General features: G+C 32.7%; 1 protein-coding gene across 2 annotated transcripts; it reads left to right on the forward strand.

Moving 5' to 3' along the window:
- Positions 1-4,157: 4,157 nt before the first annotated feature.
- LOC132715574 (uncharacterized) lies at positions 4,158-13,224 on the forward strand. 2 transcript variants are annotated; one of them, XM_060698585.1, is made up of 3 exons: positions 4,158-4,332; positions 9,855-9,997; positions 11,428-13,224. In XM_060698585.1, exons 2-3 carry the CDS (start codon positions 9,863-9,865, stop codon positions 13,165-13,167), a joined length of 1,875 nt encoding a protein of 624 aa, XP_060554568.1. In that variant the 5' UTR covers positions 4,158-4,332; positions 9,855-9,862; the 3' UTR covers positions 13,168-13,224. The 2 variants fall into 2 exon arrangements, with proteins under 2 accessions (XP_060554568.1, XP_060554569.1); XM_060698586.1 differs by lacking the exon at positions 4,158-4,332 and adding an exon at positions 7,909-8,221.
- The last annotated feature ends 26 nt before the right edge of the window (positions 13,225-13,250 follow it).

The raw sequence follows: 13,250 nt of genomic DNA on the forward strand, positions 1-13,250 counted from the left end.
GTGTAAAAGAATCTTTTTTTTTCATTGACGCGCTTTTAGTTTAACGCTAACATGTAGTGCGTCTTTACACTATGTTTGTATAACATAAATGATGTCATGTCAAAATAGATGCATGGCCATGCAATACCATATTTACGGAGTAGCAAAATCGGCACGGGTATGTGATAAGTTATGTTATAACACTTTGCTATGCTGTGATATTAGGAGTACATTACGTTTATTGTTTCACTAGAGATCTTTCGCAAATATACCCTGGAGCATATCCTTTACACTACACTAGCTACTAGACTTTACCACATGGCTTCACTGAAGTACATGTTATGTCAGCTCCTTATCTGCAGACATGTAAACACTGTTAGAATACACGATTTAAGACACTATCTATCAAATTATCTTGTCTTTTGCCTTCGGGCTTGCAATATCATCATCTAAGTCTATCTACTGAAATGACTTGCATGCAAACATTTTAAACTATGTTTACTTACATAAATTTTTGAGGTTTTTATCATTAAATTAATTTTGACATATCGGTTAAGATTTTTTGATAGATAGCGTCTGAAATCGTATTCTACTATAGAAGACAGAATTAAAAAGTTTATTTTTAGAAACCGCAATTTCAAATGTGTACACATGTTTGCGATGTTTCGGATTTGTGCTTTTTTTAAAATTGGGGTATTCTAAAATTGACCTTGGTTGTCAAACCTAATTTTCAACCATAATAATACTGAAAATGCTTAACAGTTTCCAACGGATTTCAAATAAATATATAGACCTTTTTACAATACGATATTTCCATAGAAACGGTAGCATTTCGCGCATGCGCATTTTGCGGGGGGGGGGGTGAAAGAGCAAAAACGAAAGAATAAATTTATATATCGGTATTCAAACAACTTCATTAACAATCTGATATAATCTAATAAATGATTAACCACGAGTTTAGAATATTTTATTATTTTGATAAATTATGATGCAATTGTGAATTTTAATTTAAGTAATTAAGTGGAACATTTCTGCATTTACGCATTAATTCATAGTCTTACATTTGAAAGACCCTGAATGATGCATTTGGTTCTAACAAAAACCCATTCGTATACAAGCAAAATAATACAAACCATCTCTTAAGTGTCATGAAATGCGTCACTTTGATATATGTTCCTTTAAAATACTCGGTAAAACCGAGGTGTTATTATTGGTAGTGTCATTATTAAAGCACAGATGTCATAAATGCGAATTCTATGGTAAATAGTCTTTCTTATTCTCATACTTTAAAGCTTAAATACACGTGATTAAATAAACGTGATGTCACCTGAAAAAAAAAACAGTCATTTTGGACATGACTAAATTTGGAAATTAATTTGTTCCGCATATTATTTACATGTAATATAATTATCAAAATATGATAAACAAGATCAACAAGGAAAGGCGGCGTTCAATGAACGCAACCCCGATATGACCCAGCAACAAGAACCAGTGGCAAGGAGCCCAGGCGGACCCCAAACAAAAAGAGGACAGGGCAAAGACAGAGCACGGACAGGTTAATCATTAAATGATAAATAATTTGTAACTGATTATGAATTCAAAGAAAAGAATAATATGCCCACAAAGGGGAAGGGGACAGGAGACCGGGGGAAAGGGGGGGGGGGTTAATCAAAGAAATAAAAACTAGAGGCAATCGGGAAGATACTTACCGTGGACGAGAAAACAACAAAGGACACAAGCAAAAGTGTCACCAAAACAGTAAGAAACAACATAGACATACATCTGAGGAACACAGAGGGGCGCCGCCTTGGAACGGTCAGCAGCATAATAATGACTGCTGGGGAGTTTAAACCGGTTAATGGTGCCACCAAACCTCGCTCTTAGCCCCACCATGTTCCTATATAAACGAGACAGTGTAAATAAAATGAATCCCCGCCAAGTGAAACTCTAACAGTTGTCATGGTTACAAAAGGTTAAATAAGTAAAACACTAAAATGAATCATGTAGAAACATATAAAAGTAAACCCAATGACCATAACAAAAGTACTCAATGTCCTAAAGGAAGACAGAGCAACAAGAAAATCACCTACAAAGACCCGACGAAGTCAAACCACGTTGACTAAAAGCGGTTAGTACGTAAAACGTGGTTTGATATTTATATAAGATGAAAATAATATGCGGAACAAACTAATTCAATGAACAAACGCATACAAAAGTCCTCTGCTTAAAGTATCATTAGATGATTTTTTTTTTATTTATTTTTTTTTTTTTTTTTTTTGAGTATTGTATTATTACACAATTGGAACTGTACTTTGGAGGGTGTTCGTTCCCAAAATTCCAAACGCGATGTGTCGCTTCTTAAAACTGCCTTTGAACGTGTATATACTTGACTGTATCCCTACACTGCAAATAATACGTCTTTTTTATCCAATCTTTTAATTGAAAGTTCCCGTTTTTAAAATAACAAGTTAACATAATTATATAGATCTAAACAGTTGACTTAACATAATAACAACACATTTACAAGCTCGTATCTTTCACTGCATATAATACAAATCATTTTTGCACGTTCGCATTTTCAAAAGTAGTTTTCAAAAAGAACACTTTAGACGCTTGGAATTTTGGCAACATTTCAATCACCACGGCATATGTACAGAATATCTTTTGCATATCAACACATTTCAATCACCACGGGCATATGTACAGAATATCTTTTGCATATCAACACATTTTAAATAGACATTGTGTACGATTTTAGTTTTTATGTTTACCTATGCAATAACAAAGTAACAAATAAACATTGCTTCTAACAGACGTTTTAAAAGGCTGTGTCTGTCTTTTTTTTCCATACAATGAGGAAGGCTTTAATTGAAAATTATTGCTGGCATTATAAAATTTACGTTTTTAAAAAAGTAGCTTGCTACTTTTTCCGACCGTCCTCCAGTTCTTTGATGATTTTTGGTATACACACAATAAGAAATGTCAGCTTTACTTCCGCAGCATTTTTATTTGATATTAAAATAAACAGCGAAACGGTGACGTTAAAGCGCCCCTCTTATCGGCGCGGCGGGAATTGCGTCTTTCTATCAAATATACCCCGGTATGTTGATATCAATTGTTATTCGATTCCTCCCGGTTTCAAATTTTATGATGGTCAGAAAACGTAGCCTTTTTTTAAAAATTGCTAAATATTCTGCGGATTTGAACAGTTTTTAACCTTCCGTTCTAACGTCTACACATGTTTAAAAAATATAGCCAACAACAAAAGGTATTGAAAACTTACCTTCCATAAAAAAAATAATCTTAAAAAGCTTAAACCGCTGTCATCTGCTTGGTGTTATACCACGAGAACGGCCCACATGAATTTTCGCACTAATATTCCTATAGTAAATCCATCACATCTAAAAGACTAAATTTCTGAACACAGCATATCCTTGTACAGGCATTTGGTTGGCCCTTTAACTTGTTTAACAAAAAATACTATCCAACTAAATTTAGCACAAAAAATAACACATAAGCCCTTGGATTTTTTCTGACGCTTTTATTTTGTATCAGCACTATAAAATAAACGAAATAAACAACGGGGTGTATTCTGGCGCATAGTTCTTCCTGAAACCTTTCCACCAAGAAATGAAATCCTGCCCAAAGATACACAAAAAACAAACCTTTAAAGTACTCGGAGAGGAATTTTCATGTATACAATTACAAAAAGATAGTTTAAATGTAAACAGTCTTACAAAGGTTGGCTTGAAATGGGTCACTTTCAAAATTTAGAATAACTACTTTCTAGACTGCATCGGCTTAGTCTAATTCCATACCAGGGTAACACCACACATGCGGATTCGTGAATAGGTCAAATATGTCCCTACAAACATTTAGTTTTAAGATATAAAGAAATTATTTACTTGTGTGTAATTCTTGTTGGAAGGTAAGGCCATGTGATTTAAGTTACAATTTTGCTTTTTTGTTAATTTCTTTTTAAACTTTAATCTGTAGAGTCATCTTAATTTTTACATTTTCATCTGCATACCATTCGAGCATATCTTCATTAAACGGGTCTTAAATTTGACGCTTCACTAATTTCATGATAACTGGCATTACACCGTTATCCTCGTGCTTTTTGAGGACTGTCTTGACCGTTAGGCAATTATATGGGATTTACTGTAAGTATCGATTTTGAATACGGGGCCTATTTGTTTAAATGTATTATGAATTCACTCAAATTCAGCACGAAATATGCGTGTCTTAGTGATTCTTAGCACAGTGAAAATTTAATTTCTTAGACACATTTATTCCCTTTTTGTGGATTACCGAAATCAATGTAGCTTCTTCATTGAACTTTTTGTTCCTTTGGTAAGTGATTTTCTAAGATTATTTTCGCACTATTTTAATTTACCTTAATGTATGACATAAAAAGACGATACTTACGAAATATTATGAGTGTACGTCGGATTTGTTTTTCTTTAAGGTGTTACGGTGATTCCGCATTGTCAGCTATGTATGATTTTTACTATGAGTGTCCAGCGTGAGAGTAGATTAAAATTAATTTTTTGAGAAGTTTCTATAAAGTGATCAGTCTGCAAATATGTGCAATCAGCAGTTAACCAGACTTGTTAGCATTATATATGTATATAAATAACACATGGGTTTGTAGGTAACAGTAAAAATATCATCCCGAGGAAAATACTGTTACCCGAGGCGTATTGTTTCGATTTTAACACAACATCGCCAAATAAATGCTGCTGTAAATAATAGTAAGCTATATTGCGCCTGATTTGTTTCCGTACTCAGCGCGTCGCATTTTTATAGCGGTCATACTTTCACATGTCTATTGGTTACTTACATGTCTAAAATAAAATAGAGAATAACATGCTACTGTCTTTTTGATATCAATTTTATCAGGCGAGGATGATATGGCTAGAAAGGGCGAGGCTTGCCGAGCCCTTTCTGCCCATATCAGCCGAGCCTGATAAAAATTGATATCAAAAGACAGTAGCAATGTTTTTCTATTTATCATGTAACACATAATAACTGTCAAAATAACAAAATAATCTACTTTTAAATAGCGAATTTCGTTAAAAAGGGGGATTTTTGTTCAAAGAAATAATTCTTGAAAACAAATTCCTCCGCCCCTGAAACTTAGAATTTGTAATTGGCGGCCATTTTTTCTTTCGACTCGGATAAAAGATACAACAGAATGTAGGCCTAATACCGTTAATTTAAACATCGATCCAAAAATCTGCTTATAATCACATAAACTAAACTTTACTGCAATTTTTGTCTTAAATTGTCAAATGCAAAAGTTCACGATAATTTCAATCAAAGGAAAGTCAAATCGGCAATCAAACACAAGCTACACAAACATGCGTCTTATTTTTTAAACGAAACAATTTGTTCACTTATTAAATAATAATACGGCGAAATAAAGTAAACATTTACAAGTTCTCAAAGAAAATCGTCTAGCCTGTTTGTTATGATTACATGTATAGTATGACGTGAACATCGATGATGTCATTTGCAATATAAATTATGACGTCACTTCATTTAGTTGGTGCTAAAACTATTCGCTATCTAATTTATTCGTAATTGAAATCGAAATAATAAATAAATAAATTTCGCATATTTATTTAAGACTTGTAACGTAAGGGTATGAGATTACATTAATTTGTAGAATTCACATGCTGATGAAAATGAGAATATAAGCAATTGAAAAAAGTCCGTTAAAATGGGCGGGGCTAATTTTTGATATCAGGTTACTGACGTGATATCAAAAATAATTATCAGGCAGTTACCATAGCAGTTGCATGATAAATATACATGTAGAACGTCAACAGTGATTATATAGAAGGTATTGAATGAGTGTAAGTTCAATACTGAATTTATTGCACGAGTTGAATAAAATTACATTAAGCGAGATTCAACGAGCTCAATAATTTCAGTAATGAACTTACACGAATTATATTAATCATATACCCAAAATAATGAATCGTTTAGAGTGAAAAAAGAGTCACCCTTCATTGACGTTATACAGTATATAGTATAACGCTAACATTTAGGGCGTCTTTACACTTTGTATAACGCTAATGACCTCACTTCGAAATATATATGCACGGCCGTGCAATACCATTTTTACGGAGTCGCAAAATCTGCACGGGTGTGTGTTTGTGATAATTGATTTTATTGTATACTAGCACACTTTCATGTCCTTCGATGTTCAATAAGTAATAGTTACCGTGCGAGGAATAGATCTGCAAAGTATTTACCGAGAGAGCGTAGCAATCGAGGTTTTTAAAAGGCCACCGGGTCTGTAAATTCTATGCAGACCTATTCCGAGTTCGGTAACTATCTTACCTACATGCTCTTTTGTTTTTCTATCCATACATCATTTTTTAACTCAGTATTTATTAATATTACTCACAAGAAACATATTATTTATGTACTTTATCAAAGCATTCCAAAGCCAAGCAAAGAAACCATCCGCTACGCTCTTCATTCGTTCACAAATCAGGTGTTATTTGAATATTCTCGTGATTTTCGTGGGGTTTCATTATGTAATAAGGTCAGGTAATGTACTTTTTGAGTTGAGTCACTGAAAATGAAAACAGAACTTGTCGAGTAGGGAAAGGTAAGATCATTATTTTGATGTATGAATACATAACATATTAATAATATAAACAAATATTGAGGAAGATAAAAATGTTTTCTAATCAGTAATTAGTAATACATGTAGTTACACCGTCATGTAAGTTGAATTTTGTTGTTGTTGTTTTTTATGATGGCTGATTTTAAATGTTCCATGTTTCGGTGTTTTTTTTTTTAATTAGCATCATCCGTTATTCATATGTTTGATAAGACCGCATGGAAGCGGAAGTTGTATTCTTGCGAAGGATATGCGAGTACCGGTATACAAAATTAAAATTTAATGTAAAAATAACTGGGAAAAAAATGAGAAAAACGGTCTTATACTAAAGATGAACTATACTCTCACTGAAAGTAATATTTTGGGAAAGAAAGATGCAGAAGTTAACTTTGATTCGATATGCACCAATAATTAATCGTCGTATATATCCCATAATGCAGAATTGTTAAATAATGCAGGATTGTAGAATTTAATGCCGAAAACTAGTATCTTATGAAGCTATATAGTTCGGCAAATATGTTAGGTATACCGAAAAGCAAACTATAAAGAAAGGCTAAATGTGCGTTGTTGTACTCATTAATATTGGCGAAACACAAACTTCAACGCCAGAACAGTAGCCAGCTCGTTTTTCACACAAATAATCTGGAATATATGTACAGCCGTATGCGCTAATTTATTTCTATTAATCTAAAAGATATATATAGACCCTGAACCGTAATGAGTTTCTCGACTTCACACATTTTCTATTGTACGTATAGAGAACAATAGAACAAAAACAGGTCGGTATATATTTGCAGACCTGTTAAGCGGTCGGTAAGTGATTTACTGGACCGCTTTTAGTAGGTAAGGAAAAATGCGGGTCGTGTAAGAATACAATCATAATATCACACAATTTTTATTGTACATTCCTTAAGGCGGTTATTATAAGTGTTAAACAGACTGCCATACGACTGGTTGTGTGTTTTTTTTCACTTTGTTTACAATGTCAGTCAACCGGAACATTTTAGTACCAATAAATAGTTAATCCCGTAAAATTATGAAAATCGTTAACGTAACTTTTAAATATACAATACTTATCAATGTTTAATAACTTTGTGCAATGACAATTAAGATTAATAACTTTGTGCAGTGACAATTAAGTTTAATAACTTTGTGCAGTGACAATTAAGTTTAATAACTTTGTGGAGTGACAATTAAGTTTAATAACTTTGTGGAGTGACAATTAAGTTTAATAACTTTGTGGAGTGACAATTAAGTTTAATAACTTTGTGGAGTGACAATTAAGTTTAATAACTTTGTGCAGTGACAATTAAGTTTAATAACTTTGTGCAGTGACAATTAAGTTTAATAACTTTGTGGAGTGACAATTAAGTTTAATAACTTTGTGCAGTGACAATTAAGTTTAATAACTTTGTGGAGTGACAATTTAATAGTGTGGCGTTCATATAAATGTGTTAGAGGAACCGGATAAAATGTGTATAATTTCACTATCCAACTGCCCAACTTAATTTCTCAAGATTTCAATAGCTCTTTCAAATATTTATGTGACATAAAAAAATTCTGTTTGGCATCACAGTCAAATCGGATAAAGGATAAAATCGGGTAAACTGAAAACTAAAAATGCATTATCACGTGTTATGACTTTTTTCAGCATGATAATTAATCTCGATTTCATATGTTATGAAATTTATTTAGTTTTTATATGAACTTTTTCAATAAACATTCTTTATTTGCTAACAGATGTATTTCACATTTTAACAACAATTATCTCAATTTCAGGTCGATGGTTGTAAGGGGAAATTCTTAAATAATTATCTTTTCCATGCCGTTTTATGGTTATCTAGGCAACAGAGCTAGAAACGCATATTTTGTGTTTTTGTTAAAAACTATTTTATTTAATTTTGTACTTTTTTCCTTAATTAAACTAAGTCGGAATTGTCTATGAACTTCTACTACATTTCTATGCAGAGCGATGCATTTTTGTCTTACGCAGTTTGCACATGCGCGAGAAAATACTACTTTCGGTCGATTTTTCATAGCAGCGGGCCGGGTCGTAAAAAGATCTGTAAAATCCTAAGTAGGAGTAATAAATTCCTACGTAGGACTTTATAACTCCTACTTAGGACTTTATCACTTTTAAAATTTATAGAATATAAAAATTAACATAAAATTATATCACATAAAAATATTTTTAGAATTTTTTCAACGTTCCAAACAGTTAGTTATGAAGAAGCATTCATTTTAACCAAGCCTAAGTAGCTTCGGAAGTTTGCGGGAGGAAATCCGCAGTGTTTTCACTGTTTAGACATTACGCCGGTTAAATTTTGTTTGTATTTAAAATGACAGGATAAAACCTTATCCCAAGAGGGGGCTGTGTTATAGGGATTTAAATAAAAATAAGATTGATCACGCGATTGGGAACTCTGTACATGTTTTTGCTATTGATAGTGGGTATATAGTGGCTGCGGTTTCAAATGTATTAATTCTACAATTATTCAATATCCTCTATATACGTTACAATAATATTAGAATAAAATCCATGAAAATAGTGCATTAAAAGTGTAAATGTCGAAGGTTGGCGGAAATTTAAAGAACTGGCTAAGTTTTCAAAAAAACACACATAAGCGGAATGGAAACACTGTCATAAATTTATCTTAACTGTTTATGATCCTCGAGCATATTATCAAAAGATTTTGAACAAAAAACGTTGTCTTTTTCGCTTTCTGGCATGACAGGACAGGTTAAGTCCACTACATTTGAAGGTCAGATATTACAGGTCATATCGTATATGAAAGGTCATAATCTTAAGCCTTCTTTAATACGGATTAAACTTTTGTTAAGTGCACTATTCTTCAGTATATGCCATAAACTAATATTATTTATGTCACAAATATTGAGCGTTTATTGTGTATATTTATTCATTTTTAATACGTGATAGAAAAGATATATTAAAAAAAATATTTACAGGGAAGCGATTGAAATTGAAACTATTTTAGATGTAAATGGATTTATTGGACTAGCAAAGTTACTTTTTAGTAACCTTCAAGATGATAAATGATATGTAATATCATATTAAACGGACAATTGATTATACAGAAGTATCTCAAACGACACGACACTGTTGTGAAAAACATAGATGTTTATGGGGAATCAATACATATCCGAAATAAAATAAACACTTCAGTACAAGCAAGACGAGTGATCTTTACTTACTTATTATATGTTATTTTTCCAGTCAAGGAGATGCTTCGTTACGATCTAAAAAGGAAGATATTTTTGTGTTGTGTACTGACCGGTGTTACAGTGATGATTGTGATTGGTTACCGTTTTCATCATTACAGGAAGGATCCGGACAACAATCATTGGTCCAACAATAGGGTAAGTATTGACCTTAAAATTCTTGTTGATAATTTTAATGCAACGCGAGAAAGTAAAATCTAAAATGCATGTGTCATGTTAAAATTGTTACGTTCTGTTGAATGATAAACATCATATTAAAGTTTGTATATTGTGTTGTGTCTTGTAAATTGTTAAATGATGTGCGTCATTTTGAATGGTGCTGTGTCATGTTGAATGTGTGTCCTGTTGAATCATATGCGTCATTATGGATCATGTTAAATGATGTTTATCATGTTGACTGATGTTTGTCATGTTGAATGATGTTTATCATGTTAACTGATGTTTGTCATGTTGAATAATATGTATCATGTTGACTGATGTTTGTAATGTTGAATGGTGTGTATAATGTTGACTGATGTGTGTCATGTTAAATGATATGTGTCATGTTGACTAATGTGTACCATGTTGAATGTCATGCGTCATGTTGGGTCATGTTGAATGATGTGTCTCATGTTGAATGATATTTGTCCTGTTTATTGTTGTCTATCACGTTTGTATGTTAAATGTGTATCTAGTTAAATGTGTGTACCATGTTGCAAGGTATATGTTATCCTCAAAGCTGTCTGCTATGTTGCAATATAATAACACGTTTAAATGTGTATCTTAGTGTAAACTGTCTGAATCTCAAGAACACGAATACAGGAAAGTTTATAACATTCAAAATTTTTTGTACTACACAATTGAAAACATTAATTTTTCAAAATGTATGTATAACTATTATGTACCTGTAATGTTTTAGATTTTATATATTTATTAAGTTTCTTAATAGTCACGAGATTATATGAAATGTTCTTATAATATTTATAAACTTTATTATCATTACCTGTATATTTCACAATATTACCCTTTGTTGACATTAAAAATATGCGCATTTTTGGTATAATACGATAACATAGATTTTACGGATGATTTTCATGCCTAACTACACTTGATTCCCGTCATTGTAATTTTTGTTTCAAACTGACCACTTGACATTACAAAATATCACATAACACACTTAGTAAAATTATTTCAATGTTATTACATTGTAGCATTATTATATCATCACTACAATAGTTAATTTGCTTCAATGACATTGTTCAATTATACGGGGTTTGTATCATTATCGATAGAGATAACATATTCGTTTTCACCCCTAATATGTACCTTAGATTACTCAAGTGATTTTTGTACTATATGTATTTTACTTGTTCGAATTTAGTTGACAGTGTTTTGAAAATATGTTTCATTGTATTTTATTTATCTATTTATTTATTTACTCACTCACCCTGCCATCCACCCATCCATCCACCCACGCACCCACCCATCTATTCATTCATTCATTCATTCATTCATTCATTCATTCATTCATTCATTCATTCATTCATTCATTCATTTATTTATTTATTTATTTATTTTATTTATTGCAGATGTCCAATGATGATTTATCCACTAAGCTCCCTGGTCATACAGATTTCGACAATCTTACCTACAAAGGAACCAAAGAAAAGATAAAGATCCTAGCTAAGATTATTCACCGCGCAAAGAAACATGTTAGAGGGTCTAAAACTTCCGACTACCTTCGTGAAGCTACACTTATTATGAACAACATATTAACAGACATGAAAGTTGATTCGGCTAAACTTTATGAGCGTCAAAGTACAAAATCGAAACACATATGTCCTGAAGTATTCAAGGGTGGAAGTTTTGGTTTTCCAATGTACTATGAGGGATTTGTGGTAGAGAAGTGTGAAAATGCTGCTCCATTATCAAAGCTTGTGACTGTGATCAAATATATAAATGGGAAATCAAAAAGTATTGATGTTTTATCTAAAGAAGTCGACAGATTTATTCTGTCTGTTAATAATGTAGTTAAAAACTTAACTATTTTTATAGCAATAAATACAGAACCAACCTCAGAAAACCTAACTTCGAAATATCCACAAGAAGTGCAAATAGTTCAGTCAAAGTTTCGCTCCGAAGGGACAGGAATCAATACATTAGTAAAAGAGGTCCAGACACCGTATGTGTTTATGGCTAGACATACCGAGATATTGACCAGTGATTCTAGGTTAGAAAGGTTAATTCATGAAATAGAAAGTTTGAACGTTGTCGCTGCTGGCGGGGCATTTCGGGATGAGAACGGGCATTGGAGAAAAGGTTGTTACCAGTCCATGTACCGAAACTACACTCTAAAATACATTGAAGGGTATGACGAATCTTTCCACGAATGCTTGTTTTGTGACTTTATTCAGGGACCATTTGTTGCAAGAACTGAATATCTGAAAGCGAATGCATTACTAGATAATAATGAAACTAGTGGATTATATGAGGATTTCTTTCTTAAAATTTCACAGTCGGGACAGGAGTCAGTCATCTGTCCAGATTCCATGTTTCACGTCAATGCCAACAAAACTGCAAACTCTGATGTGGACTGGAAACCATTTGTAAAAAAGTGGAACTTACATACCATTCATACACCTCAAGGACAGACGTTTACTCAAAGCTGTAACACACAAATAACCGGAAGTAGACCATCTCAGGCACTGTCACCATGTGCTTTACAATTAATCAATAGCGCAATTAAAAATATCATGAGCACGTGTGAGAAAACTGGCGTTATTTGTGAACTTTTAGGAGGAACAATATTAGGTGTTGTAAAGTTAGGAAAGGCGTTACCATGGGAATACGACTATGACGCAAACTTTTTGGCAACGAACTGTACAAAATGCAAACAACTTGAAGCGGCACTGTATAACGCAGGATTTAAATTTAGAAATTTTGCAACGTCTTGTTGTAAAAGGAAACTGAAAGAGAAAGATACCATATTCTCCGGGGGCTCCTACAAGGGTAAATATGGTGATCTTCATGGTAGGGCAGTGTTGGACAGTGATCTACTTATAAAGGATGGATTATCACCAACAAAGATTATCCTGGACGGACAATGGGTGAATGTCCCGAGAAATCCGGGTCTTAGTGTTAGAAATAGATATGGGAAAGAAATATATAGACATGCTGAACATTGGAGATTCAGTGGCGGTGAACATGCTGATAAAATGATGGACTATACAGCAGACACATTTTTACCATGTAAACATCCGGGTTACCATGATTGTTTAGATAGATTCAATACAGATGGTGATTTGTCATTCGTCGAAATGCTTCCTTGAAAGTTGTTTGGTATTATTGTTTATTGTTGTGATTAAGCAGATATTGTGATGTTTTGGTAAATCTCATAATAAAATTGATAGTA

Source organism: Ruditapes philippinarum, unplaced genomic scaffold (genome assembly GCF_026571515.1).
Source record: "Ruditapes philippinarum isolate M1 unplaced genomic scaffold, ASM2657151v2 ctg10012_1_1_1_1, whole genome shotgun sequence".
Classification (NCBI taxonomy): Eukaryota; Metazoa; Mollusca; class Bivalvia; order Venerida; family Veneridae; genus Ruditapes; species Ruditapes philippinarum.